The sequence below is a fragment of the Colius striatus genome, chromosome 1 (genome assembly GCF_028858725.1).
Source record: "Colius striatus isolate bColStr4 chromosome 1, bColStr4.1.hap1, whole genome shotgun sequence".
Lineage (NCBI taxonomy): Eukaryota > Metazoa > Chordata > Aves > Coliiformes > Coliidae > Colius > Colius striatus.
This window is the reverse complement of record NC_084759.1, coordinates 124,617,816-124,644,083: the sequence shown is the minus strand read 5'-3', so window position 1 is coordinate 124,644,083 and position 26,268 is coordinate 124,617,816. Positions and strand designations below refer to the sequence as shown.

Sequence of the window (26,268 nt, the reverse complement as noted above, 5' to 3'; positions counted from 1 at the left end):
TTCACCTCCTTTCCTCATGAGTTCCTCGCTGGGGGCATGCGAAATGTCCCCTGGTTGTACCGAGCCCAGTGATTCCACAGGAGTGAGCAACACCAGCTGAAGTGCAGGCAGAGCCCAACTAAGAATATTTCAGTGCCCTGACACACCTGGGACAAATCCAAGAGTCCCTGCTTGGCAGGATGTAGCCTGCCCACCTATGAAATACAAGGTAAAACACACAAGCACTCTTATCAAAAGCGACCTTTAATAGGACAAAAAAGGCTTAGGAGGAATAGTCCATTAAAAGTCCGATTGCTCCGGAAGTTACAAGGACAAAAATCAAATCCTTTCCCCTTCCAGATACCCAAAGGTGCACCAGGTCCACACCTAAGCAAAAGAGCGTTTCCAGAATGTGGAGTGGCTGTTGAGAATCCACAGTAGCAGCAGAGGCTCATACTACTCCCCAGGCTTCCTCAAATGCAGTAGTAATTTTAGCACATGTCAGGGCAGCAGAGAGGGGGTAGTTGCTGATGGAAATCATCTTTTCTGTATAATCAACATTGACCTGGGGGAAGAGAGAAAAAAAAAAGCAAGCTGCAGCTTTTTACTTGGTCCCATCTGTCTCCATTGGTTGGAAACGCCAGAGTATTTGTCTAGCAGGACAACTCCCTGGTGCCCTTCTCTGGGAGGGAGAAAAGTCCCAAGCGCTGCAGCACTGGGTCTTTTTTTGATAAGCCTACCCTAGGGGAAAAAGAAAAGGGGGGTGGGAGGAGCAGGACAGAGGGGACCAAGCCACAGAAAACTGTAAAAAAGACTCATACTCAGAACAACTGAAATCTACCCCAGCGAGGATTCTTCCAACTCCAGGTAAGGGCTACGTGCACTTACCGAGCCGTGCGCAAAAGCCCCCACGACCACGGCAACCGGCTCCGCTGCAGGAACCAGTTCCCGTAGATCCGACACCTTCGGAGCTGCAAAAGAGGTACCAATCTTCATGCAGCCCACGGGGAGGTGGTCGCTGACGGGGTTTTTAATCACCTGCGGCAAAAGTTGACAGGGGTGGAGAGGTCAGAAGCGCCGCCACGTAGCTAAGGCCGCCGCACGTGCCGCAGAGCGGGGACGGCGCGACGCTGCCCGGTACCAAGGCAGAGCGTGTTTACCTTCAGCAGCTTCTGAGGCCCGTCAGCTGCTCGGACACTGAGCTTGTGCAGCAACTGGACTGACGAAAGAAGGAAATTACTTAAGCTGTCTGTTCTTTTGCTGGAGGAATCCTATCCTCTACCTAGTGGTCGGAGCTGAAGTAGACAAAAAGTCCATCTTTAGAGCTCCCAGCATCGCCTGAAGCAGCCCTAAGAAACACTGGTCAGCGGGTTGCTTTGCCGCTAGCACAGTTCCACGCAGGCACTCCCTGCCCTGCCAAGGAACACACTTGCCACAAGCTCACAAAAAGACAATCCAATTTCTCTACTCTTTTTTCACTTCAACATTTTTAAGGTTGGTGTGGCTTTTTTTAAACTCTTCCCACAGTTCTTGCGCTCCTAACCTACCTTCCCGCATGATTCTGTGGCTGGTGCAAAGCTTGAAGCGCAAATCACTTACCCATGAGACCACAGAACCGGTCAAAAGTTCTGGGGATTCTGGTTTGGGGATTGACTTCAATTAGGACGTTCTTCTGGGTGTGGATATAAACCTGCAGGAGACCAGCGCGATTCAGCGGGCTGTCCATAAGCATCAGGAGACTCTGAAATTAGAAACCACACGGTAGTGAAAGGACAAAGGCACAAGAGAGAAGGTTCTTGGAAAAGCTGAGGGTTGGGCCCTATAAACACAGAAGAGGCCGGTGCTGAAGCAGAAAGCAGTTACCTCAATATGTGGGTTGTACCGTGGAGAGAAAGTAATCCCTTACCCTAATAAAGGGTAAACTGACGTGCCACAAGCAAAGCCAAACTCGCCCTTGTTCCAGGGGCGCGACCGTGCCCTCCACCCCGAGCGGGCCCCGCAGCCCCGGCCGGCTCCCGGATACCTGGTGGGTGATGTCGGGCCGCACCTCGCCGGGATCCCGGCCGTTCCGCAGCAGCAGCGCCTTATGCTTGTCACAGTTGAGGAGCTCGAACGTCTTCCCTACCTACGGCCAAAGCACGGGCCGGTGGGCGAGGGCGCCCGCGGCCACCCACCGCCCGCCGCCACCCACCGCCCGCCCGCCCCGGCCCAGGCCCAGGCCGTCCGCACCTTCACAGTCTCCAAACTCGCCCCCTCCAGCACCACCAGGAGCCGCCGTTGCCCCCGGGGCCGCTTCGCCTCCAGCGAAGCGCCTCCAGCCGCCGCCACATCCTCCCCGTCCTCACGCGGCCGCCTGGGCGCCGCCATCTTGTCACGGCCGCCCCGCCCCCGGCGCCGCGACCGAAGCCGCCCAACATGGAGCCTGCGTCGCTCCCGCTATGTGGCTCCGGCCGTGCTCGCTTCCGGGCGAGGCGTGGCGGGGTCCGGTTTCCCGGCGGAGTGCTTTGGCGGCGGCCGGTTCCGGTGTCCTTCCCGGCGGCGCGGCGCGGTGCGGTGCGGCGCGGCGCGGCGGGGCCATGGCGCAGAACCTGAAGGACCTGGCGGGGCGGCTGCCGACCGGGCCCCGCGGGGTCGGCACCGCGCTCAAGCTGCTGCTGGGCGCCGGTGCCCTGGCCTACGGCGTCCGCGAGTCCGTCTTCATCGGTGAGTCCGCGCTCCCCGCCCCCCGCGGCGCCCGGCGCCGCCGCCCGCGCTGACCGCGCCGCGCCGCGCCTGCTCTCCCCGCAGTGGAAGGCGGCCAGCGGGCCATCTTCTTCAACCGCATCGGCGGCGTCCAGCAGGACACCATCCTCGCCGAGGGGCTGCACTTCAGGTAGGGCCCCGCTCCCCGCGCTGCGCATGGCCCTGGCCCGGCCCGCACCCTCTCCCTCACGCCGCTCCCGCCCTGTGCAGGATCCCCTGGTTCCAGTACCCCATCATCTATGACATTCGGGCCCGGCCGCGGAAAATCTCCTCCCCCACCGGCTCCAAAGGTGAGAGCGGCCGCGCGGGCCGGAGCGGGAGGGAGAAGGACGGAGGGAGGGAGCGGGGCGGGAGCGGGGCGGCAGCCCCTGTCTGTCTGACCCCCCTTTAGACTTGCAGATGGTGAACATTTCGCTGCGCGTTCTCACGCGGCCCAACGCCGCCGAGCTGCCCAGCATGTACCAGCGCCTGGGCCTCGACTACGAGGAGCGGGTCCTGCCTTCCATCGTTAACGAGGTGCTCAAGAGCGTGGTAGCCAAGTTTAACGCCTCACAGCTCATCACTCAGAGAGCCCAGGTGAGCTCTGGTGGAGGAGACTGACACCTAGATTGCAAAGGAGCGACTAAACTATGGGTGTAGGAAATGTTATAGCAAATAAAGAGTAAAGAAGGCCAATGGTGTTCTGGGATACATCAAGAAGAGTGTGCCTAGCAGGTTGAGGGAGGTTCTCTGTACTCTGTCCTGGTGAGGCCTCATCTGGAGTCCTGTGTCCAGTTCTGGGCTCCCCAGCTCAAGAGGATCAGGGAGCTTCTGGAGAGAGTCCAGCACAGGGCCACCAAGGTGTTTAGGGGACTGGAGCATCTCTCCTATGAGGAAAGGCTGAGGGAACTGGGGCTCTTGAGCCTAGAAAAGGCAAGACACAAGGGAGGAATCTCATCAGCACTTATAAGTACATAAAAGGTGGATATCAGGAGAATGGGGTGAGTCTTTTTTTCTGTAGTGTCCAGAGTCAAGGCAAGGGGTAATGGACATAAGCTGGAACTCAAAAAGTGTCACCTAAACGTAAAGTAAAACTTCTTTCTAGTGAGAGTGAGGGAACCTTGGCACAGGCTGCCTGGGGAGGGTGTGGAGCCTCCTTCTCTGGAGATTTTCAAAACCCACGTGGGTTTTGAAACATTCCTGTGTGACCTGATCTAGGTGGACCTGCTTTGGCAGGGGGATTGGACTGGATGATCTCCAGAGATCCCTTCCAACCCCAGCCATCCTGTGATGCTCCGAAATACATTTGGCTGGTAGGTGGTGCATCCGAGTGGAAAGGGGATGGAACTGTATCCACCTCAGAGTTTGATTCCAATACAGATACAAACACTGAGGCTGTATCACTAAGCTTCTGAGAAGCAAACTGGGTTCCTTGGTACAGAGTGCAAAACTACACCATAATGCAATTATGGGGGAGGGAGGGCTAATTTAAACTGTTGTTCACAGGTCACAGAAGAACTGGCTTTAAAAAAACCTTATTACCTGGCTTTTCATGGGTTTCAGACCTGTCAGAGCAAATGAAACAGTTCTAAAGGGTCCTCTGAAAAGTGCAGTGGATGAGCAGTTAAATCAGTAGACTTTCAGTACCGGATGCTACAGAAGGGTAGCAAATATTTCTGTTTAGAAAGAGCTCAGTGAGTAGTATTGCAGAATAATAGAAACACTTAGCTTTAAAAAGACTGTATCTGAAAGTTTGTGTTCTGATAATTTGATTGCCAGGGATTCTGAGAATATTCATCACCTATGAGAGCTGAGGCAGAGAGAAGTTGCTGGTCTTCTTCTAAAAGGCTTTAGAGGAGATCCTGCGTGAGACTGCTCAAGAGGATAAGTTGTCAGAGGAAATACAAAACACCTCCTAACTGGCTTCTGATCCATGGCCAAAAAAAAAAAGCAAGAGAGCGTAGAACTAAGTGTCAAGGTCCTGTGAGAACTGATCTGTAGCAGGGACTTGAGAGGTTTGTGCTAGGCCATGTAGTGTGCGCTGAAGGGACTTGTTGATCATCTAGTACAATGAGATGAGTAGAAAGGGAGGATGTGGCAGCAAAGAAACACGGTCTGCCAGGGGATTCAGGTTTATGGGAAGCAAAGAAGACTTAGTAGCTCTGAAATCTGTGGACAAACCATCAAATTTGCCTTGTGGTAACACACTCATTCACTGTCCTTACTGTAAAGTGATGCGTAGCGAAGCGGGTGATGAATCAGAAGAACACAAAGTGACTTGATGTAGTTACACGCTCACACAAAGGTTTCTGGCGTTGTTTTGGTGCTCTGCTCAGAAGCAGCTGCAATAAAAATCAAAGCAAATTCTAGAGTGGCCAAGCATGTGATACCGAGCAGTGTTTTCCATTTAAGTCAATGTTTGGTGCAAGGATTGTCAGCCTGCCTGAAACAGGTACTGGCAAGTTAAATATCTACTGACAGCACCCATACAAAGAGACTGAAAACGTGGAGCAGTCACACTAGATGAGTAGCTACAGTAATCGAGAGCTGTGACAACGTGGTAAAAAAAAGCAGCTATTTTTATTTCCCCGCCCCTGAGTACAAATACGAGGAGACAGTCAAACTGCAAACTGCCAGATTCAAGGTAGAGAAGGAAACGCTGCCAAAAATGTGGGTGGGAACTGTGGAAGTCGATGGTGGTAGGACACCAAAGCAAAAAAGCTTCAAGAGAGTTTGATTGCTTTTGCAGTATTAATTGTGTGGTTAATAACTGTAAAGAAGCTGTGGTCTGCTCTGGGTAACGCGCTGCGGAGCAATGGATGTGTGGCGTTATTTACAGGCAGCGGCTTCTGACATGGTCTGAATGTCCATGGCTCAGGGTTTGTTCTAGGCAGTGTGTCTCTGGGGCCTGGAGTGAGTGAAGGGTGCAGAGCGGTTGTGCTTCACTTCTGGAGCACGCAGAGGTGTGAAGCAGCCTGGGTTTGGTACTCTCTGTGCCGTTTCAGGTGTCACTGCTCATCAGGCGAGAGCTGACGGAGAGAGCGAAGGATTTCAGCCTCATCTTGGACGATGTGGCCATCACAGAGCTTAGTTTCAGTCGGGAGTACACGGCGGCTGTGGAGGCCAAGCAAGTGGGTGAGTGCAGCTTGTGCCCCAAAAGGGCAGATTGCCTTCTCCCCTTGGCTCAGCGGGGCAGTATTTGAGCTGCCGTGTCACCGCTCCCGTATTGATGCAGCCACATGAGGAACCACGTGGTCTCGGCCACACGTGGGGAACGGGGCTGAGCAGGTTGTTTTACAAGCGTTACCAGGAAACTTTGGGTCGTAGCTGATGGGATGGACTGTTAGAGGGACGGGGCTCCCAGGACTAGGGTTCCTCTTCAGACTGGCACTCTCCTACTTACGATGGGAAGGACGTGTAGAGGGTCTGGGCGCTGTTGATTTCATTTAAGAGAAAGTAAAGTATGCTCAGATACGTTTCATCCTTGTGGCCGTGGCCCCAGAGTTGAACCCCCGGGCCCTAGCTCTGGGCTTCTGGCGGAGGGCTCAGCAGGTAGGATCATCTCCCAGAGCTTTTGGCCATTCTGCCTGCAGCCCAGCAGGAGGCACAGCGGGCACAGTTTCTGGTGGAGAAGGCCAAGCAGGAACAGAAGCAGAAGATTGTTCAGGCTGAAGGAGAAGCTACAGCTGCCAAGATGATATCCTTGCTTTGGGAGATTGTGGGATGTGCCTCGTGAGCTTGACGGTCCCGAGAATCTGTCACATTGGGCTCAGGCTTAAGGGGAGACTGTTACCAGATGGCAACTTCAAGTAGGTCACTGTCATTTGTTCCCCCAACCCCCAGTTGGACGGAGCGAGGTTTGTCTGAGGTTACAGGTCAGAGCAGAGACGGCTGTGAGCCTTCGCTCCCGGCTGTAAAGTTTAACTTTTGTTGTCTCTGTTTGACCATAATGTTGTTCTTGTTTTGGACAAGTAAAAATCTGCCTGCCCAAAGGCACCGTGTACTGGAGTAGAGGTGGCTTTTTGCTCCAAGATGTTTGATGATGTGGCTTAGATTCCTTGAGGGTCGGGGTCTTCTGTTAGGAGGTTTCTCCTTAACTTTTGGTGCCCTGTACCTTGGTGAAGCTCTCAGCAGGAATCCAGGCTACATCAAGCTACGTAAGATCCGAGCTGCTCAGAACATCTCAAAAACGGTGAGTGCCGGGGTGTGGAATTTCCTTTGTCCTCTGTAGCCTGTGTCGTCTCCTCCCAGCCCAGTGGCCACATGATGAATTTAAGGCGAATGTGACCTGCCTTGTCCACGCCTTTCTTCCCACACAGCTCTTCTCTGCTCAAGCAGAGCTTGAGAGTTCCCTTGCAACGATCGGCAATTGGATGTGAGGGTAGGAGTTTGTGCCCTGCACGTGACAAGGCCAGATCCACATCAGATTGCAATCACCCACAGGCAGCTGCAGCCACCAAAAGCTTCTGGTTTCCTGCAGGCTGAGAAAAGGGGACAGATAAGTGTGGGATCAAAGGTCCTTCTTGACAGAGAGACAGAATGAGCACTTCTTTCAGAAAGTCTGATGGCGCTGGCACGGGAATTCAGGAAGTTACAGAGTCGTTGTGGGGAATTGCCTCGATTTAGCCAAGAATACAATGAGAGTGCTGTATCTCGAGGAGGAGATAGTGCTATTAGTGCTGTTCCTCCAGGTGCATTTATACTCTTCAATGCCATCACTATAATGGATTTCTTTTTCAGATTGCTGCCTCACAAAACCGTGTGTATCTCACAGCAGATAACTTGGTACTGAACCTGCAGGATGAAGGCTTCACCAGGTAAAGGCGCGGATTTAGCTGCACCCTCCCTGTGAAGCTGGTCCCCTTTCCAGAGCTCTCTCTGGATCTTTTCTCTGAGAGGAGGCTGATGCCAGAGGACACAGCCAAGCAGGGAACAGCTTGTCTTACTGTGGAACTGAGGTTTTTGTTAGATCTAATCAATTTACTCTCGTTTTTCTTCCTTTTCTCCCCTCCTTGGTGCATCTCCGGACACACAGAGGAAGGTAAGGTGCTGTTTATTTTGGTCATGCTTTTATAGTTTGGTAATATTTTGTTAGGACTCAGAACAAGGGTGGTGATCTTTGCCTGCTGCCTGAGATACTTCTGGCTTGGGACTTTCTGGCCATGAGAAATTTATTCCATCTTTACCTCGGTGGCCATTTGTGATGTGAAGCTGGAAGCTTTCCAGGCAGTGGCCGCACAAACATCTACATCAGTCAGGAGATGCTCAGTAATTGGAGCTCTGTGTGTCCCCCACAAGGAACATTGTGTGGGGAAGGCAACAGTGACTGAGGAGCATCTTTCAGAGTATCCTGCATGTTTAGCAAAGAGGGCTGTGGGAAGGCAGTTAGATATGGTAGGAATTTGTGTTGCTTTGGGGTAACAACGTCTAGGAAAGATGCTTTTGTTACACTCTCAGATCTTTCTAGCCCATGCTAGAAAAGCTTTTGGAGCTGGCAGGAGTTTGATGGCTTTGCTAGTAGCGTGCAGCTAAAAGCTTTGATTTCTTGGAATTGAGAAGGGAAGCCAGAGCTGGTTCTGTTTCTGTGAGATCTTTTCCTTACCTCTGACCACATTCTGTCATTCATCCCAGAAGGCTTAAGGGGCTTTGAAAAAAGTCCCTGGTAGGAAGGATTTGGACATCCAGATCCTTTGGGTGTGACACCCACACCTCCAAGTCTGTAGTGAGGGTCTGGTTTGGCATTCCATGTGCTTACTTGTTTAACAACTCACTTCTGCCTCCCTTTCAGTGACAGTCTCCTACTCAAACAAGGGAAGAAATGAAAGGAGCTAAAGCCTCTTAGGACCAGCGTTGCTGACCAGAAGACACGAGTGAGGAGCTTTGAACTCCCTCCACAAGCATTGTTTGTCCTCACTTGGAAGTTTTTCCTCCAGTAGCCAGATTTGCCCCTGCTCCATCTACAGTGATCTGGTTATGGGATCTGTAATTCCTTCCTCCTCTCACCAGTTAAATTGGGGATGGGGCAAGGGGGCTTACTGGTATTAACCCCCATGGATATAGTAATTCACCTCTAATCTTCATTAGTCTTTAGATTTCTGTAGGGAAAATCAGATTTCTTATTTGCCCAAGCCAGGGAGTTCTCCTGCCACCACCACCAGGTTTTTTTTTTTTCTAGTAATTTTTCTCTTTCACTCTTGCTCCCAAGGGAATCTTGAACTGAATTCAGGAAAATGTCATCGGGGGGCCTGGGAGTGGTGGAATATCTCTTTGTGTCACTGTCTGCTCAGTGATGCTTTCAAACATTTGTAACAATAAAAAACTACAAAATTTGTGCTGTGTCTAAGTGTGCTTACTCTCTGAAAAAGGAGGTTATGTTGCATAGGAGGAGGTGGAATGGAGCTTTTGTTTGAAGACAGAATCAGGTCCTGTCATGGTTTAGGCCCATCAGGGAACAAAAGACCAAGATTAGCCTCAAGTACCAAAGACCTGAGGACTGCCAAAGGGCAGGGAGAGCTTAATTGCTGCTTAAGGTTCCGGACAAAACAGAGCAGGCTACTCGGCTTGGGGAACAAAACAGAAAATAATTTAATGCAACATCAACTAACACATAACCTTAATACCCCAAAACATAACCAACATAAAACACAGAGTGGTACAACAATGAAGAGTCCGACCAGCCCTTTAAGAACACCTTCTTGCCACACCTCTCCTCTTCCCGGGCTCAGAGCCCTGATCCCGGTGTTTTTACCTCCTCCCCCCCCGAACAGCCCAGGGGTGCAGGCAGTGGGGATTTCAGTTAGTCTGTTCCCGATAGCTTCTGCCATTTGTCCCTCCTCAGGACAGGTGCGCTCCACACCAGTCCTCCCTGCAAGTCCATGGGGTACCTCACTCACACGGCAGCCCTGCACGGGCTACTCTGATGTGCATTTATCCCAAAGGCTGCGGCTCCTCTCTGCCTCTCGTGTGGGGCTGCTCTGCGGCGCGCAGGCTCTCCAACACGGCCTGGGCCATGGCTGTCTCCCCACACAGTCCCTCGCCCGTCCGGGCTCACTCACACGGAGCTGCTGGTGGCTCTCAGTCCTGCCATGGCCCTGCATGAGTTGCTGGGGTACAGCTGCATCCTCGCCAAGGCTTGCAGAGGAGTCTCTGGTCTGGTGCTTCTCCTTCCTTCCTCAATTCTCTGACTGTGGGGTCCGTGTGGTCACCTCCATCTTGTATCACTCTTACACCTCCTCCCAAGCACTTCAAATTCCCGTCCCCTAAATAGTGATCGCAGAGGTGCCAGATTGGCCCAGCCGGGCCGGAGGTGGGTGTGAACCCAGGAGCCGGGGGGAGAGTCCAAAAACTCTTCACCGGGTCTTCACTGCAACCTGCTCCCCCTGTTACCAAGCAAAAGCTGCTCCTTGCTAAACCGTGACACTTGCCCTTCTTGAAAACTGGGACAATATTTGACAGCTTCCTGTTGACTGGGGCCTCTCCACATTCTCAAGATAAATACAATAACATCAGCCAGCTCTTCAGCACGAGTCCTGTTGGGCCCCAGAGACTTGTGTGCATTCAGCCGCAGCAGCAGCAAATCCTGTACAAGTTCAAAGTCAGCTGGGAGCTTATCGCTGCCAGAGCTGTGGTACTCAGCTCAGGCCTCTGGGCAGCCCACAGCCCATCAGCAGTGTCAAAGACAGCGGTAAAGAAGCCGTTAAATGTTTCTGCTTCATCTTCCTATTCAGAGATGAAGTGACCAACCTCAGCCAGATGCATCACCTTGCCGCCACATTGGCCACTCTATTACAAGCTATGTTCAAGGTATGTCTTCTTCCTTCACTTTTCTCCTCCTTCCCCTCCCCCCAGGATTTGCTCTATGAACTGAGATGAGAGAGCCTCTAAGATCCTCACCGCAGAGCAGGGCACAACTACAGCTGGACTTCTAAAGAGCTCAGTATAGCCCTGTGTCAGACAGCTGACAGTGGCTGGTTGAGCAGTGACCTTCCCACACAAGGCCCCAATGTGTCTCAGAGCAGACATAACTCCCATATTTCCAAGCGTACTTGCTCTGTATTCTAGGTCACTTTTCAGACTTCTGTGAGACTGAGCTCTCTCTGCCATCTGCTCTAACCAGGTCCTCATCCAGGACACCTGAGCCATCTTCTCCTCTGAGTGGCAAATGCCCACGGCCTACAGTACCTGTACCCATAAATGAAAGATTCCCCAGCGCTTTCTCTGTGATCCAAGCCAGCTGCCAGAGAAAGGTTCAGGTCTGCATTCTTTGACTGTGTCTTTATGCAGACTCTCTCAGCATTCTCCCTCATGGTTACTGGGTACAGTTCACAGGCTGGGGCCCAGTTTTAATTGGCAAGACTTTAAAAACCGTACTGAGTCCCTTTCTAACATCATCAAGGATAGGCTCCAGTGCTAAGGAATGTTCTCCAGCATTCACAAAATTATATAAGCTGTGGTGAGAAGGGACCTCTGGAGTTATTTAGTCCAGTGCTAAGTCAGATCAGCTGTGGCTTTGTCCATTCAAGTATTGAAAACCTGGAAGGACCAAGTTGCCCCTTGAGGATCTGTTGGAATGCTGTTTGATGAAACCAGCCATAGTGTCCAACTTGAACCTCTCAAGCTGCAATCTGGGACCACTGCCTGTGGTTTGATTATCTGCCACTACAACCATCTTCTTACCACCGCTCTGTGTGTGTAGATGAGAGTAGTTTACCCCAAAGCCTCTTCTTTACCAAACTAAACCACCCAGCTCTCTAAGTCCCTTCTTGCAGATGGCTGACTAGTATCTATGAAGCCACACTCTGGTCTACCTTCTCCATTAAGATGAAATACCTAGAAAGTGACAGCCAGGCACTACACTGTTTACTGAAGTTTGCCTTAAGACCCCAGCTCAGGTGGCATACCACCAAAACCACACAAGACAGATGAGAAAAACCACTAATGATTTGGGGACATGAGGATGGCTTTTCCAAACACCGAAATTCAAGTGCAAAACTTCATGTCTGAGGTTGTCACAGCTAACTTTGCATGCTCACATCTACCTGGTATGACTACCAACACTCGAGCCTCACAGCAAGAAGCCACTGTAATTGGTCACAGCTTCTGTTCAGAAATGTGAGAGCTGCAGGCAGTGATGAAAACTAAGCTAGAGCCACTGCTGTAGGTCTTTGGAGGGCTACAAGTGAAGACAGGAGTACAGCTATACTCAAAGAGGAAGCATAGAAAAAAGCTTTTGTGATCCAGCATTTAAACAAATATAAGTTTATTTACAAAGGGGAAAACACGACCATCACACCAAATCCTGGTATATTTACAGCATCCAATCAAAGGCCATAAAGGAGATATAAAGGACATAAAGGGTAGAGGGTTGGTGTTAAGGAAAGTGGAAGTTTCCTGTTGAATTGCAGAGGAGCTGAGCTGAAATGGGCCAAAACTCCACACTTTAAAAGCAGAGGCTCCAGGGAACAATAACTGACTAAACTCTAACTCAGAGCAGTGGGTAGAGTAGCTCCCTCAAAGAGCTTCCTCAGCAATTCCCCAACAAGCGCCCTGAAGCTGACACAGCAGAGCTGAGTTTGGGCCCCAGCGCTCAGAGACCAAGGGAAAGAGACAGTGTGATTTTTTTTTTCCTGTTAATGAATAACAAAGGGGCAGCAGGAGACTCCACCAGCCTCTGCAGGCAAGGGACAAAGAGGTCAGTCAGCCCAGCCGAAAAGCAGTCTGGCTCAAGGCACTGAAGGGTGCTGCAGAAGAGAAGGGGAGGCCTAGCTGCAGTCTAAGAGCAAGGAATGCAAGACAAGCCAGCATGGAGCCCAGACGTGAGCTCTACTCCTGCACCCCAGGTTCAACCTCCCTGCCAGGGGACTACCACCAATGTGTGCTTATTTCTTCTTTAGTGAGCCCTTCAGCTTCTTCTCTGAGGAGCGCTGTTTCCGCACCTTCTCCTCCTTTTTCCCCAAGTTCTCATAAACCGTGGACTCCTCTTTCTGCCTGTAAGACCAGGGAAAACCGAGGGAACAAACGTGGCCAAAGAAGAAGCAAGCAGCCAAGGCAGCAGGGAGACTGTTGCCAGAGGCAGATGTAGCTGGGCTGCTGGTTTGGGTGAGCTCTTACTTGGAGGATTTTCGTGAAGCCTTGGCGTGCACATTCCTCGCTGCAGGGGGGTAGGCAATGTTCCCATACTCAGACTCATTCGGCCTGCCTTTCTGAGACTGCAGGAGGGAAAAAGTGAGCTGAGAAAAGTGTGCCATGTGAGGCCTTATGGAAGAGTTCAGTCTGTTAGCCAGGCTTCAAGCCAGCATCTCAGGGGAGGCTGGTGGGCTGGCTGAAGTCTTCAGGCTCAGTGCACTCGACCCGCCGCTGTCACGGAGGTGAGCAGCAGGGGATGCTGTACAGGGGTGAACAAATTTCCAGAAGCCCTGGAATGCCTGACAGCACCACATGTGAAGAAAGAAAGAAGAAAGGAAAGGGCAAAGTCTTTGCCTGTCCTAGATTCAGCTTGTAACAAAACAGCACTTGGTGGAGATGTTACATTGAATGTAGTTGAAATAACTGCATTAAAACTTACTGCTGTTTAGCAGTTCAGAAAGGTTTGGTGTTTGAGCTGCTGATGTTAAATGCCAAATTTTAAAGAGAAGAAGGAGGACTCAAATCTTGGTGCATGATCAGAGTCTATTGTAGGTCCCAGTGCTAGCTTAAATCTTGGGTGAATCGCGATCTCAGAGCCAGCACCACGCAGGACCTAGACTCCCAGAACAGGCAAGCAGAGTCCCCTTTCTCACCTGGATAACTTCCAGCTTCTTCTTGGTTGTCTCTATGAACTGGCAAATGGCCATGTAGATGAACTTGTATTGGGCCTCTGTCTGCACCATCCCCGAGCGTTGGGCCCTCACCATCTGGATGGTCTTCTGGATGTCAATGTCACAGTCCAACCCTAGCAAGGGGCACCAGAAAAGCTTATGGACATGTCCACTGGCCCCCTCTCCCAATTCTCCACCAAAAAACAATCACAGTAGAGGTCAGTCAAGAAGTTCCCACCTCCCTCCACACTATTCACTCCTGTATGGACCTGCTAGCCCTCCTTCCTGCTCAGCATCTTTCAAGTCTGGCCCTGGAAGGAAGAGCCCAAGCTCACAATTAGTAGATACAGTTCAGAGATCCAGAAGCTGCCACGTAGCAAAGACAACACAACCTTCTCAGGGCTGTGGCAGGATCTCTCCCCTGCTGATACCTGGTAATTTTCATCCCTTTGCAGCTGGAGTTAAGGGCACAGCCCTGCTGGCTAGGCCAATTCACTTCAAGATACTTTAGGGTCCTCTTACCCTTGGTGGAGATCGTTTCCACTATCATATCAATGACGATGATAGTCCCAGTGCGGCCAATCCCAGCACTGCAAGGAGAGGACAAGCAGAGGTTAGAGCAACACAGCTCCTGAAACAAAACGCAGCTGCTTCTGGGGAAGGATGCGGCACTTGTAGCAGCTGTTCAGCAACGCCACAAGAGTCATGGACTCAAAGGGCAGAGAATTCCAAGAGGAATCCCCAAAATATCAGGGCTGGCACGTGCTATGCTCACAAGCCCTGGAGAAGAGCTGCTGCAGCAGGGCAGACTTTCTGTTCCTCACCCTAGGTAAGGGATGGAGAACGCTTCAAAACCCCAGCCTCTGTACCAACCTGCAATGCACCAGAATAGGCCCTGCATCTGGGATGCTCTCTTGCTTCTGGTTTATTTGATCAAGGAAGCTGAGCACGCCTCCCGGCTCGCTGGGCACACCGTGGTCAGGCCAGCTCAGGTACTGATAGTGCCAGATCTCACGCACAGCCTTAGCCTGATAACAACAAAACACCCCACTGGTAAAACTGCAACACAGTCCTACCCTGGCCTCTGTCTCAGGGAGAGGTGGATCTCCTGCTCACTCCTTGGTGGTTCCACCAGCGTGATTCCAGCCCAGCCCAGGTGAGAACAGCAATCCCGAGCACAATACGTCAGCAGCATCCCCAGAGCACCCAGCAGCTCCCCAGCCTTAGGCCTCCAGTGGTCGTTAAAGCCAGGCACACTCACGTTATCCGTCGGGCACACGCAGAGGTGCCGGAGTTTGTACTCCAGCGCATCGTGCTCCCCAGTGTTCTCCACGAGGTAGGGCCCATACTCCTTCACGTTGCCCACCGCTGGCCAGTAAGGCACGCATTTGTTCTGCGCAGGCAGAGAGGGCACGGTGAAGATGGGCAGAAGGAAGGAAAGAGAGAAATAGCAGAGCAGTGGTTAAAGGGAAAAAAGAGGGCAGCTCTGAGACACCTACAGACTGCTACTTACCCGCCCTTTTTCTACCTCCCGGGTGGTCATTACAATGATGCGCGTGTTCTCCTGCCACACCATCTGCCAGAAGTCATTGACCGTGGCATCCAGGCAACCCTGGCTAGCAATGTAGGTCTTGGTGCGCTCGTCTGGGCTGATCAGGTTGTTCTGAGTGTGGGCAGGAGAAGATCAGGAGGGCTGCAGGAGCAAGCAGGCTTTCCCCCATCTGGGGAATACAGCCATCTGGCATACAGCCATCTTTCAAGAGTCTCACCTTGACATAGTTGGCATTGATATAGTCAGATCCAGGTATATTTGGGTCCCTTCCTTGGAGGATGACTCTGGAGTGATCAACTGGGGATGCAGTGAAAGAATAAGCAGAGTAATGAGACACTCTGTGCTCAGACACACGAAGCTCCTTCACAGCCCTGCACTACATTCACGCTACCCAGTGTGTGCGTGGCGTGCGTGCCTCATACTTTCACCTCTCCTTCTCTGGGGTCAGATCAATCTCTTTCATCTCTCTACCCCTATGACGGACCATCAGAAGCTTATGAGTCTGATGCAACCCCCTCTTCTTCTACCAAGGACAGGAGAAGGCTGTGACCTGACAGGGCAGGCTGAGGCAGGGCCAAGGAGGACTCTGACAGGTCTTCACTGCCTGTGTCTGGTTGAGGTTTTTGGTTTTTTTATAGTGGAGAAACGAGACTCACAGGGCAAGATGTTCTTGTATCGGTTCTTGCTCTTGTTTTCAGGCCTCTGACCCTCATGACGGTCAAATAGCTGCTTGGCTTCTTGTTTTTGAAGACCCTGAGAACAGAAGAAAGATAAGTCATGGCAAGATAAGAATGTGTGACAGGGCAGGCAGGCACTCAGAGGAACAGTAGTGACTCCAGGGGCACATGGGCCCCCATGCTTGTGGGGGAGTAGAGGAGTGAAAAGCAAACCCGGACTCAAAGAGTGCAAGGTTTACCCGCCTTACTGTTTCGGTGACTTGTTTTCCCGACAATGAAAAATGGACATTTCTACCTCACTGTGTTCACTTAAAGATGACACTCACTTCCTAGAGAAACACGCTCCAGAAATTTCTTTCAGAGATAAATTGACAAGAATTTACAAGGATGCCCCAGAAGTTTGTGCCCAGGAAGAAATCAAGGATGGAGAGTGAGGTGGTGCTTCTCAAAAAGACAGAATAATGTCCATCAGCGCTTTCTTACATCAAACTCCTCCCGGAATCCAGCCTTGGATGTCTCCTCAGATACACACTCCTTGTTCAGTTCCTGCACTCTATTCTCAATGTCAGCAGCATTCACCCTCGTAGCATAGTAGGGCTGGGGATGGCAAAAATACAACGGTTGGCATGAGAAAGAGATGCTGCTGGAGAGCAAAACATTCTCCATGTGCTGTGGAGAAAAGGAGGAGAGGGACACAGCGCAGCAGCAAACAGCATGTCCCTCCAAATGATGCATAAGAAACAGAGGAAAAGGGATTTACCTGCTTCAGGTACACAAAGGAACCAGACACCTCCTCAATTCCAGTCTTCTTGAAGTGCTCCACCAGATCCGCCAAGCTGTCGAATGTTTCGGCACCTCCAACGGTGTAGCGGCCACTCTAAACGGAGGGAGAAGGCGCAACGTCTCGCTCACAGCGTCCCTACAGACACAGCTGGTAACGCTCCGAGTCAAGGCAACGCTGCAGTGCAAAGCCACGGGCAATGCCCTGTGCCAGCTAGAAATGCATTTCCTCCGGCAGGGAGGTCAAGTGGTGGCTTGCCCTGAGAACACCACGCTCACAGCGTGGCGAACTGACTCCCCGGGCTGGAGCCTGCAAAGGTGACAGCACTTTGATCCAAATTCAGAAACACTGCTGGGTGGTAATCAAATTGACAGGGCCCCTGCTATTTGAGGACACGATTGGCAGAGACCTCTTCCACTCCCTTTCCTTTTGATCTCCCACCTGCTCACCTGACACATGATCTTGATGTGGGTGACTTTGAGCCGGGCCCCAGAGGCACTGGCTGCCCCACCTGAGGCAGCATCAGACCCGGGTTTCAGCTGGTCAGTGAGCACGGACAAGACAAAATCCCCAGGTTTGCTGAGGCTCTCGCGCACCAAGAAGGTCCAAGGGGTGGCTTTGGCCTGGAGAAGTGACTCAGCTGCAGAGCCTGACAGATGCCCGTGGTACCACCTAGGGAAAAACAAGAGAGGGCCAGAAGAGAGGTGGAGATGTGGGTAAGTGGACGTCCTTGAGCCGACGAGCAAAGGACAGCAATACTGGGTATGAGTGAGGGAGGAAGAAAGGAAGGGAGAGAGAGAGGGGAAGGAAAGAAAAAGGGAAGGAAACCAAGGGAGGAGCGGGATCTTGGGAAAAGCAGACAAGATGGAAAGAAGTAGAGAGCTGGCAAGAAAAGGAAAGGGCAAGGGATGAGGTGGTGGTGGAAGGGACCCAAGGAGCAGAATGCTGGTACCGGAGTACCCAGTGAGGCAGCACCAAGTGTGATCCAGTCATATGATACACACAAGCACAGGGAACAACACTTACTGGCTTGAAGACCAGCTGGGGAAGGGTAACCCATGGGTCTTGGCACCTCCCAGCATTACTGGGATTCATCCTTACTGCTGCACGGGGCTTTGTAAAACTCAAATAGCAGGGAAACGGAAATAAACCCCCAGCAGGTCAGAAACTCTCCCGTCTGATTTAGCAGCATGCAGATGGCTGCGCTGAGATCAGAGCCATTACAGAACCACCCCTGTGACTGCTCTTTCTGGAACTCAGTTCCCATCCTCTGGGCACATCACAGTGCAGAAATCAGACCTAGCCATGGGAGTCAACATCAGGAGCCACCTAGAGCCCATATGCTGCTCCTGGTACTGCACTCGGTCCGTGTGCGTGTTCCTGTCCTCACTGCGAACACGTGGCCAGCAGCTCCTTCTCCCCTGTGGGCACAGGGTGAGGAGCATCCCCATTTGACTGAGGTGTTCTCTGCCTTGCTGCAGGACTGGGCAGGGACACAAGCATGGTGCACACGGCACTGCTGCTGCAAACAGCTGCTGACAAGCCTCTTCCCACCTACAGAAGTCTGTAGGGAGTGTCTGTGCCTGCCTGGTGGGACCTCACTGTACTGTGCAAGTGATGGTCACCAGCAGCAGACTGAGAGATGGAACAACCTGGCCTCTCCTTGTACCGCAGGAGTCTGCAAGAAACTCCAGATGTGGCCCAGTTTGCCTCTGTGCAGATCCTCTAGTTCCTCATGCCTGTCCCAAGCTCCACAGTCTCTTTGGACCACACCAGAAGGTCCTGGGGGCCACTGCTGAGCTGCCAAGTGGAGATGCAGGAGGCCATCTTCACTGTAGCTCTGTCCCGCTTCCACAAAATTAATTTGGAAGCTGGAGTTAGGGATTCAAATTACAGAAAGTTAAGAGCTGTGAGGTGCTCTGGGCACTGAGAAATGTTCTGGGTCATCCCACTCCTCTTGGTATCCATTTTCTGGTGAAGCCTCCTCTCTGCTGGGTCAGAACCCACCTCAGCACAGGGGCTACCACAGCCCTGTTGCTCCCGCCCCGGCCCCTTCACTTCTTCCCAGCTCAGTGCCAGGAAGGGCATTTGGGTCCTTATTTATCAGCACAGATGGGCCTGGTTCACACGGGACCCTCTGGTACTGGGACATCCTCGTCTCCAGCCACAGCTGTGTGTGGGGCTCTGCTCAGGGACTTTTCCAGCACAGCTCATATGCCGGTCAAAGGCCGTGTTCCCTGCAGCTGTCTCGCTTCTGCAGAGCTGCCTCGGCAGCTGGAGACACAGCCATTTTGGCCATCTCCCCTGGTGAAGAGCACTTCAAAAGCAGGTAGCCATTGCATCAGACTGACTTGCAACGTTCCTCCCTGTTCCTGCTAGTTGCAGGTACCTCAACACCCTCCATACGTCACTGTCAAGGCCGGGCTGATGCTCACCAGAGGAGCCACTGCAGTTAGAGCTGTCGGAGAGTGTTTGCTGCCCACAGAGCAGAGAACAGGGGAGGCCTGGAGTGCTACTGGTGTCTATGGTGAATTTCACACTGTTAGAGCTGTCTCTTCCCAAGAATTGAAATGGAGTCCAGGAGGCTGTGCCCCAGTCACAAAAGCAGCTGGGGCATTCATTCAATCCCTGCATCTGGCCAGAGCAACACATTCCTCTATGCAACATCTAGGAACCTTTTTGACAGCAAGATATGGCAGGCAGGTCTCGTGCCTTGGCAAGTAGCTTCCATCGATCCTCACCTCACACACTGCGACCTTCATTGCATGGCAGTCATTAATTTCTGAACCTACAAAGAACTGTTCAGCCACCCACCATGTGCCAGTGCTCAGATCTCCTCCTCCCACGCATCAAAGAGGGCTCTGGGCCTCCCCTCCCCAGATAGAAAGGGGTTAATGGGCTCCGTTCTCCCCTCCCTTCCCCCAGTAGAGCCCAGCTCTTCAAAGACACGTGATGGAAAATCACTTGGGGAGAGAGTGAGAGGAGCTTTCGTAAGAGCCTGGTAGGGGGAGAAGTTTCCAACCGCAGGGAGGAAGGGAGGAAACTGCAGGGCCACAACCCAACGGCCTCGAGCAGAGGCCAGAGCCGTCCAGCAGAGGCTGTCCCCTTGCAGCCTGACCCCAGAGTGAGCAGGGGTGTACCCAGGCCCTTCACTCAGGTCGCCTTGGCTCCCTGTTCTCCACGTGCACAAGGAGGCCCTTGTCTGACCCAGAGTGCTGCACGGCTGCCGTCAAGCTGCATCAAAGAGCCTGAAAGCACAACGCAGGGGCAAAACCACCTCATTTGATTTAGGAACTTGGCGTCAGAGACATATGCAAAGTGGGGACGGGAAGGAGACTAAGTGGTTCAGGAAAAGGAGGGGAGCACGGTCTTGCTCTCAGCTACACGCATCACCCAGAAGGTCTGGGACAATACTGAGGCCTTCCATACTACAAGTCACTCTAGAGACCACTGCAGACCCATTACTAACACCCAAACCTTCACTTTTGGGAACACTATATAAATAGCAAAGGCAACAGGAAACCAGAGTTAAAATTAGAGCCCTATTAGGTCTGCTGAGATGTGTCAAGGTATGCCCAGCCCTTCCTGGAGACACTCTCCCTGTGGAAGGACGGGAAACAGGAGACACTTTCTGCAGGGTTTGCCCCAGAGGTGTAAGCAGGGAAGAAAGAAGGCCCTGAAACACAGAGCAGGTCTCACCACAGATACACAAGCTGCTTTACTTTCTTTGTACCTCTCTGTAGTGGGGTCAGAACAGTTGAGCGGATATCGCAAGTCAATGATGGTTCCATCTTTGTCCTGCAACGAGCCCTGTTGCTGTGTGTAGTACTCCACCAGTTCCGACAAGGTGGCAAACTTCTCCCCTCCGTACAGGTCATAGAAATCCCCAGTGTTCTGGATGCGGATGTGGGTTACCTGATCACCAACCCTGTGGGACGATGCACAGAGAAGTCCAGTGAGGTGGTTGGAAAAGAGGCAGAAAACATCCTGCATTACCTCCTGCCACGGAACCAGAGCAAACAATCCCAGTGAAAGGCTATGACTGGAAAGAGAAACTCCTGGGGCAACTTGAGGTCTAGAAGATGCTGGGGAGCTCAAGTCCTTTTACAGCTCAGAAGAAACTCAAATGAATAAGGACAGGGTGAAAAAGATGCCACAGAAGACGTGAGGATCTAAGCATTCCGTAACATTGGAAAGACAGGAGCTGGAGCCCAAGTTACTCACCGGACGGAAAGAGAGAAATCCCCCTGATTCCTCCGGCTGGGTCTGGCCAAAAAGCTCCCATGGACACCTCGTCCCTTCAGCAAAGCTTCAGCTTCCAGCCCACTCAGGTCACGGTGAAACCACCTAGCAGAGGTGATAAAAGCAAGACCAAGTGAATAAAAAAAAAAGGACAGGCACTATCTTGGACACTTTTACAGTGAAGAATGGTCCCTGGTCAGCATCCCTAGAGATACCCACACAGGTGACAGTCAGCAGCAGCTTCCTTTCCTACCTGATACCTCCCCCAGCCTAAGAAAGGTTTCCTTTGAGATACAGCTTGCAGGATGATCTCCCCCCTTTGATCTGTCACACTTTCCTGCCCCCACTCTTTACACTCACACTTCTCAGTCCCCCTTACCTCACCATCGTGGACGGTGAAAGAAGAGGAGGCCAAGCGGCTACCACCAAGGCAACGCAAAGAACACGGAGGAAAAGTCACTTTGCGCTGGCAAGAAACGGGAAGTCGGAGGTCCGTGCTGGAGTGCCCAACGCCAAGCTGTTCCTGCGCCTCTCGAGAGCTGGCCATGTATCTCTGCCAGTGACAACCGTCAGCCCACCCAGACCCGCTCCATGCCCCCGCTCCGTTCCTGGAGCCGTGCCCCAGCGGCGCTGCGCGATGCCGCGGGCGCAGGCAGGCGCCGGCCGTACGCAGAAGGGCACGTACTGCGCCGGGAACAGGAAGCGCGCTGAGCCATCAGCTCCCCAGCCCCAAGCTGCTTTGCACACACTTCTGCTTCTTCTTTTCTGTCTTTCCTCCCCATCCCCCCTGTTACTCTTGGGTCCCTGTCTTCTCGCCCACAAAATTCAGTTCTTGACATGCCCTCCTTCACCGAAAGCCCAGCAAGAGACAGGAGTGCTGCCCGCCCCAAGCCTTTGCCGTGGTGTCAGCAGGGCCACTGCTGCCCAGGGTCTCCCACAACACCTGCAAGGCTGAAGCAGGCAGCACATGTCAGCTCATGCTGAGCAGTGAAGCACTCTACTTACAGGCTATGACTGACCAGGCACGCAGCTTGGCTCTGTTGGGCTGCCCTCGGCTACACAGCTGAAACCTTCATAATGCCGCTCACTGGCGAACCCTCCGGGCAGGTAAATATTCTACAGCACTGTACACAGGGGAAATTTGTGCAAACCCAGAGCCACAGACTTGGAGGTCCAGGATAGTGCTCTAAGCACAGTCCTGCCTTCCTGGAAACAGGCTGCTGGAGATGCTCAAAAGAGATGGGGTGGGAGGTGGTGTGCAAGCGGCTCAGAAAGGCAAGGTGAGCATAGGACAAACAGCTCCTACCTCCAGTGGGCCCACTCAGCACTAAGAGAGCTTCGCCTAGGACCTTCAGGATCTCAGCACAGTGTACTGAGACCAAAGCTGGCAACCTGAGCAACTAGATACAATGAAGGAAAAGCAATCGCTCCCATGTACCCAGCCATTTCCAGCTCTGGCCTGTGACTGCTCTTCTCCGTAGCACTAGTTTCAAGGTCCATAGGTCTCACAAAAGAATAGGAGCTAAGCAGTGGCCAAAGAGGGCAACCTAGATGGCAAAGGAACCTGACTTTTCACTGGGGGCATTTCAGTTACCCTCTGTGGTGGTGTGGGCAGCAGGAACAGCAAGAGACTTGCTCATTTCAAGTATCAGCAGCTGCAGACTTCCCTGCACAGCACCAGACTAGGAAATCCTGCAAAAGGCTGAACCAGCTGCTACCAATGACAGAGACAAAATGCATAGCCAAGACAGAAACTAACAGCAAAGGGAAGTACAGGAGAGGTGAGTGGGAAGCTAAACTTCATTGCTAGAAAGGCAACCCAGGCACCTACAACAGCTTCCTTTGAAATGCTTCTAGTTTCACACACATGATGAGCTGGGATGTGGTGAGTTGCAGGGACTTAGAAATGTGATTAAAACAAAAGGAGACTTTAAGGGCACAGAGACCTGTGGCTTAAGGGAACAACTTCTACACAAAGTTGTAGAAGTTGCACCAAAAAGACTGCACCTAAATCAGAGCCGGTCTAGCATTGGCACAGGAAAGACCTTTTGATGATAGGAGAGAAATGAGAGGAACTTCTAGACAGAAGTCCCCAAAGAGAATTCCTGATATCAAAAGGATATTAAATAGCTGCAGCACGGAACAGCAGACTGCAACTGAGCCACTAAAATACTTCCTTCATATAACTAACAGATCAAGAGGTTTCAGCAGAGACTACTCTTACGTCGTTGCTTGGCTTTCAGTACAACATAGGTGGTAGAACCTCATCTTCACAGAAGTCTGCAAATCCTGTGTGGAGCCAAGCCACAGCCAGCACAGGAACAAATTTAGAGAAGACAAATAAAATAGCTAACTAAAAGTCACCCATATTTGGATTGCCGTAAAAAAGACACTGAGAAACTGGACAGAATCCAGCACGAGGCCACTATGGCAGTGAAGAGCCTGGAGCACAGCAGAGATGAAGGAAGCTTGGTTTGTTCAGCTTGGAGAAAAGATGGTTAGGGAGGGATTTAACAGCTGAGACTACCTAAAAAAGGACTGGGGGACTTAGTGATAATGAGACAGAGTCTGCTTTATGGGACACGGCAAAGGAAGCATCAGGCCTAACTTGCAGTGGGGAAATTCTGGTTAGGTATTAGGGAAAAATTACATGTGTTCCTCACCACAGGCGGTTCAGCAGTTGCCACAGGGCCCCGGGAAGGCTGGGAACCCTCCACCCTTGGAGGAGGTTCAGGACTCACTCCAACAAGCCCCTGAGCAACCAGATCCAGCTTTGGGGTTAGCTCTGCTGTCTGCAGGGAGATGGACTAGGTGATCCAGATGTCAAAATGGTTGTCAAACGAAGCACAGAGGAAGAGGTATGTACAGAGTTTCTTTTCCCCTGTACTAAGTCTCCCTTTGCAGCTACTTGTAGACTTGACCATCCAATCCATAACAAATTTAGCACCCTTTGTCACAGAGTTCCACTGTGCAGCTAGAAAAACACCCCTTCCTTTGGCTTGTGCATAACCTCCTCTCTGCCTAATTTTTGTTACCGTCTGTGTGTTGTAAAGAAACTAAAATCAATGACTGATTCCAGTTCGTCCCCTCCAAGCTGCTCGTGATACAGACTTGTAATGTCTGCAGCCTTTCTCAGCTCTCTGCCAGGCTGCCGACTCCAATCCTACCAAGATGTTCTTGGTACAGAAGTATTCTGCAGACCTGATCACCTTTGCTGTCCCTCCCTAAGCTGTTTCCAACTCTGGTGCACTGTTGTGGAGATGAAAGCAGCGTTCAAGGTGCTGGTGAGTCACGGACATACACAGAGTGATGGCTTTCTGGTTCACCACAACCAAGCATTAAGCTAACAATTGCACAGAACTATACATGATCACAGTCTTACTCTGAGAGAAGCTGCAATTAGTTCACAGCTCATTGTTTTATATGTAAATCCTGAAATACTTTCCCTGCATGAGCACTGTTTTACATGCACCCACGCGGCATTTTATGTGTTGTTCTGTTGCCCACTCATTCACTATCATAAGGTCTGCCTGCAATTATTCACAGTCAACTCCCACCTTATTATCCTGAATAACTTCCTACCATCAGCCAATTTTCTCACCTCACCAAGCTCTATTTCCAGGTCATCTGGGAATGCAGTGTACCTTTCTGCTTAAGCCCTTGCGATTTGACCACTGATGACTTCTTCCCTTGGCTGTAAAAACTGGATGTTTATTCCCACTATGCCATGTCTTTAGCTTTTATTAAAAGACTTGGAGGTGAAAATCTTGCCCAAACAATTTTTGTTTAAATCTGAGGAAACTGTATCAGGCAGACCTGCCTTATCCCCAAGCTTGCTAAGTCCCTCAGAAAACTCCAGTTTTACAAGTCTGGATCTGCCTTTACAAAAGTAGATGCTGACTCAGCTTTGCTGTTCTGTGCTTCCCTCACATTGGGGAGACCTCATCTGGGGCCCTTTTTGAGAACCAGCACTGCATTTGTTACTTCTTATTCTCAGCACCGACACAGGAGGTTTTGCCACTCAGTGCAGAACTGCATCATAGCTCAGTTGCTAGCACAGAGCGAAGGCCACCCGGGCTTGGGGACAGGGGAGATTGACAACCTTCCTATGACTTGCCCAAGCCAGATGCTCTCTGTCACACCATTGGGACTCCAGGACAGTGCTGGACCACCACAATTACCTAGATCCTGACCACTGAGTAATGCAAGTACAAACATCCTTTCCTTTTTCCTGCCACTGTGGTCTCCAGAGCAGAGCATTTGTTTGAGCTGACCATGAACATTTACATCCTGCTGTTTCATAATGGGCTAGAAAGACTGTAGTGAATCAAGAAATCACCAGGATTTAAAAGGTTGGCCACAAGACCCCTGTCTGTACAAAAATGTTCAGAGCTGCGGCAGCTGCAGGCCTGGCAGAGCAACTGCAGCAGACTGGGCTCAGCAAACCCTGCTTGCTCTTTAAAGACAGGAACAACAGTAATAGCAATAAAACCCCTAAACCAGCCAGTGTTAAGGCTCTCCTGTAGCTCCTATCAGGTGAGGTTTTCCCTTTCTATGCCGATTCCTACTGCCCATGTTTTTCATTTTCTCACCAACAACTCCTGTTTCCTTCCCCTAACTAGTGCTCACAGCACTCACCCACAGGATGGCATCAGGATCCTGACTCTCAGATCCCCACAGATGGGGACTGACAGCAGTCGGTAGAGGAAGTACCACAGCCCTTAGCCAGGGGCTCCTACTGTAAGAGAATAAAGCCATGTTGGAGTTATCAACACAGTACCTTGAGACTTGGGAAATCCAAGCCCTTGACAGAGGGAGTGGCATGGGCTCAACGTGGCTGAATGCTTACGGGGTGAGTGCTGGGCTCTGAAGGAGTGGCTGGCAGGGCTTGGGAGCTGCAGGACGTCCCTTGACTCACCTGCATCTGCTCTGCACAGGCAGAGTCCTGAACTCCGCCTGTTCCTAAGGTGGCGTCGGCAGAAGGCAGCTCCAGGCCAGGCAAACCACAGGCCTCAAGCCGAGGGCTTCATTTTCAGCATTTGCAAAGCACTTCCTGGGCTGTAGGTAATGAATAATTAGAGGGGTGGAGGAAGGCCAAGGCCAAGCTGGGAGAGGTAGATTGAGAGGGAAGGGACTGACTGCTCTTCCTGCCTCCCAGCCAATCAAGCCGGAAACACAAAATGCCACACTGGGGCAGGGCCGCTCCCCTGGGTTTGTCTCTGTTCAGGCCCAGCACATGTGAGAGACAACTTGTTGTTTCAGTTTGTTTAATCCAGGCTGCACCACCAAATGGAACCAGCCCAGCTCACCCACATCTGTCACCTCGTTCGTTGAGGCTAACAAGTCTGACCACCTTTTCCTCCCAAAAACAAGGCAGTCACAGGCAAGTGGGCTGTGCCCACTCCACCAAAGACAGGGCTCTCTCGACACACTGTAAGTAGGCTGTGTTTATGGACATGCTACCTAGCGCCTTTCAAACAGCACATCCGTAAACACTTGCTCTTGGCCAGGGCTTAGCAC

The 26,268-nt window shown here is 51.7% G+C and overlaps 3 protein-coding genes across 7 annotated transcripts; 1 reads left to right on the top strand and 2 right to left on the bottom strand.

Moving 5' to 3' along the window:
* Nucleotides 1–225: 225 nt before the first annotated feature.
* On the bottom strand, nt 226–2,452 carry EMG1 (EMG1 N1-specific pseudouridine methyltransferase). The gene is made up of 6 exons (XM_062006235.1): nt 2,209–2,452; nt 2,003–2,104; nt 1,579–1,720; nt 1,140–1,198; nt 868–1,017; nt 226–544 (listed from the first exon to the last, which is right to left on the bottom strand). The coding sequence occupies exons 1-6, from the start codon at nt 2,344–2,346 to the stop codon at nt 431–433; spliced, it is 705 nt and encodes a 234-aa protein (XP_061862219.1). The 5' UTR covers nt 2,347–2,452; the 3' UTR covers nt 226–430.
* PHB2 (prohibitin 2) lies at nt 2,414–9,030 on the top strand. Its single transcript, XM_062006225.1, has 8 exons — nt 2,414–2,682; nt 2,767–2,851; nt 2,932–3,011; nt 3,113–3,297; nt 5,706–5,835; nt 6,294–6,397; nt 6,815–6,892; nt 7,441–9,030. The coding sequence occupies exons 1-8, from the start codon at nt 2,418–2,420 to the stop codon at nt 7,519–7,521; spliced, it is 1,008 nt and encodes a 335-aa protein (XP_061862209.1). The 5' UTR covers nt 2,414–2,417; the 3' UTR covers nt 7,522–9,030.
* A 2,912-nt stretch (nt 9,031–11,942) lies between these two features.
* Nucleotides 11,943–25,772, bottom strand: PTPN6 (protein tyrosine phosphatase non-receptor type 6). 5 transcript variants are annotated; one of them, XM_062006182.1, is made up of 17 exons: nt 25,598–25,679; nt 25,387–25,486; nt 21,128–21,301; nt 20,731–20,853; nt 20,240–20,434; nt 16,956–17,178; nt 16,486–16,602; nt 16,209–16,322; nt 15,705–15,801; nt 15,266–15,345; nt 15,010–15,159; nt 14,758–14,889; nt 14,370–14,524; nt 14,019–14,086; nt 13,479–13,630; nt 12,811–12,908; nt 11,943–12,687 (listed from the first exon to the last, which is right to left on the bottom strand). In XM_062006182.1, the coding sequence occupies exons 3-17, from the start codon at nt 21,133–21,135 to the stop codon at nt 12,579–12,581; spliced, it is 1,821 nt and encodes a 606-aa protein (XP_061862166.1). In that variant the 5' UTR covers nt 21,136–21,301; nt 25,387–25,486; nt 25,598–25,679; the 3' UTR covers nt 11,943–12,578. The 5 variants fall into 5 exon arrangements, with proteins under 5 accessions (XP_061862166.1, XP_061862159.1, XP_061862173.1 ...); XM_062006175.1 differs by lacking the exon at nt 21,128–21,301 and having other exon boundaries at nt 25,667–25,772; XM_062006189.1 differs by lacking the exon at nt 25,387–25,486 and having other exon boundaries at nt 25,667–25,772.
* Nucleotides 25,773–26,268: the final 496 nt, after the last annotated feature.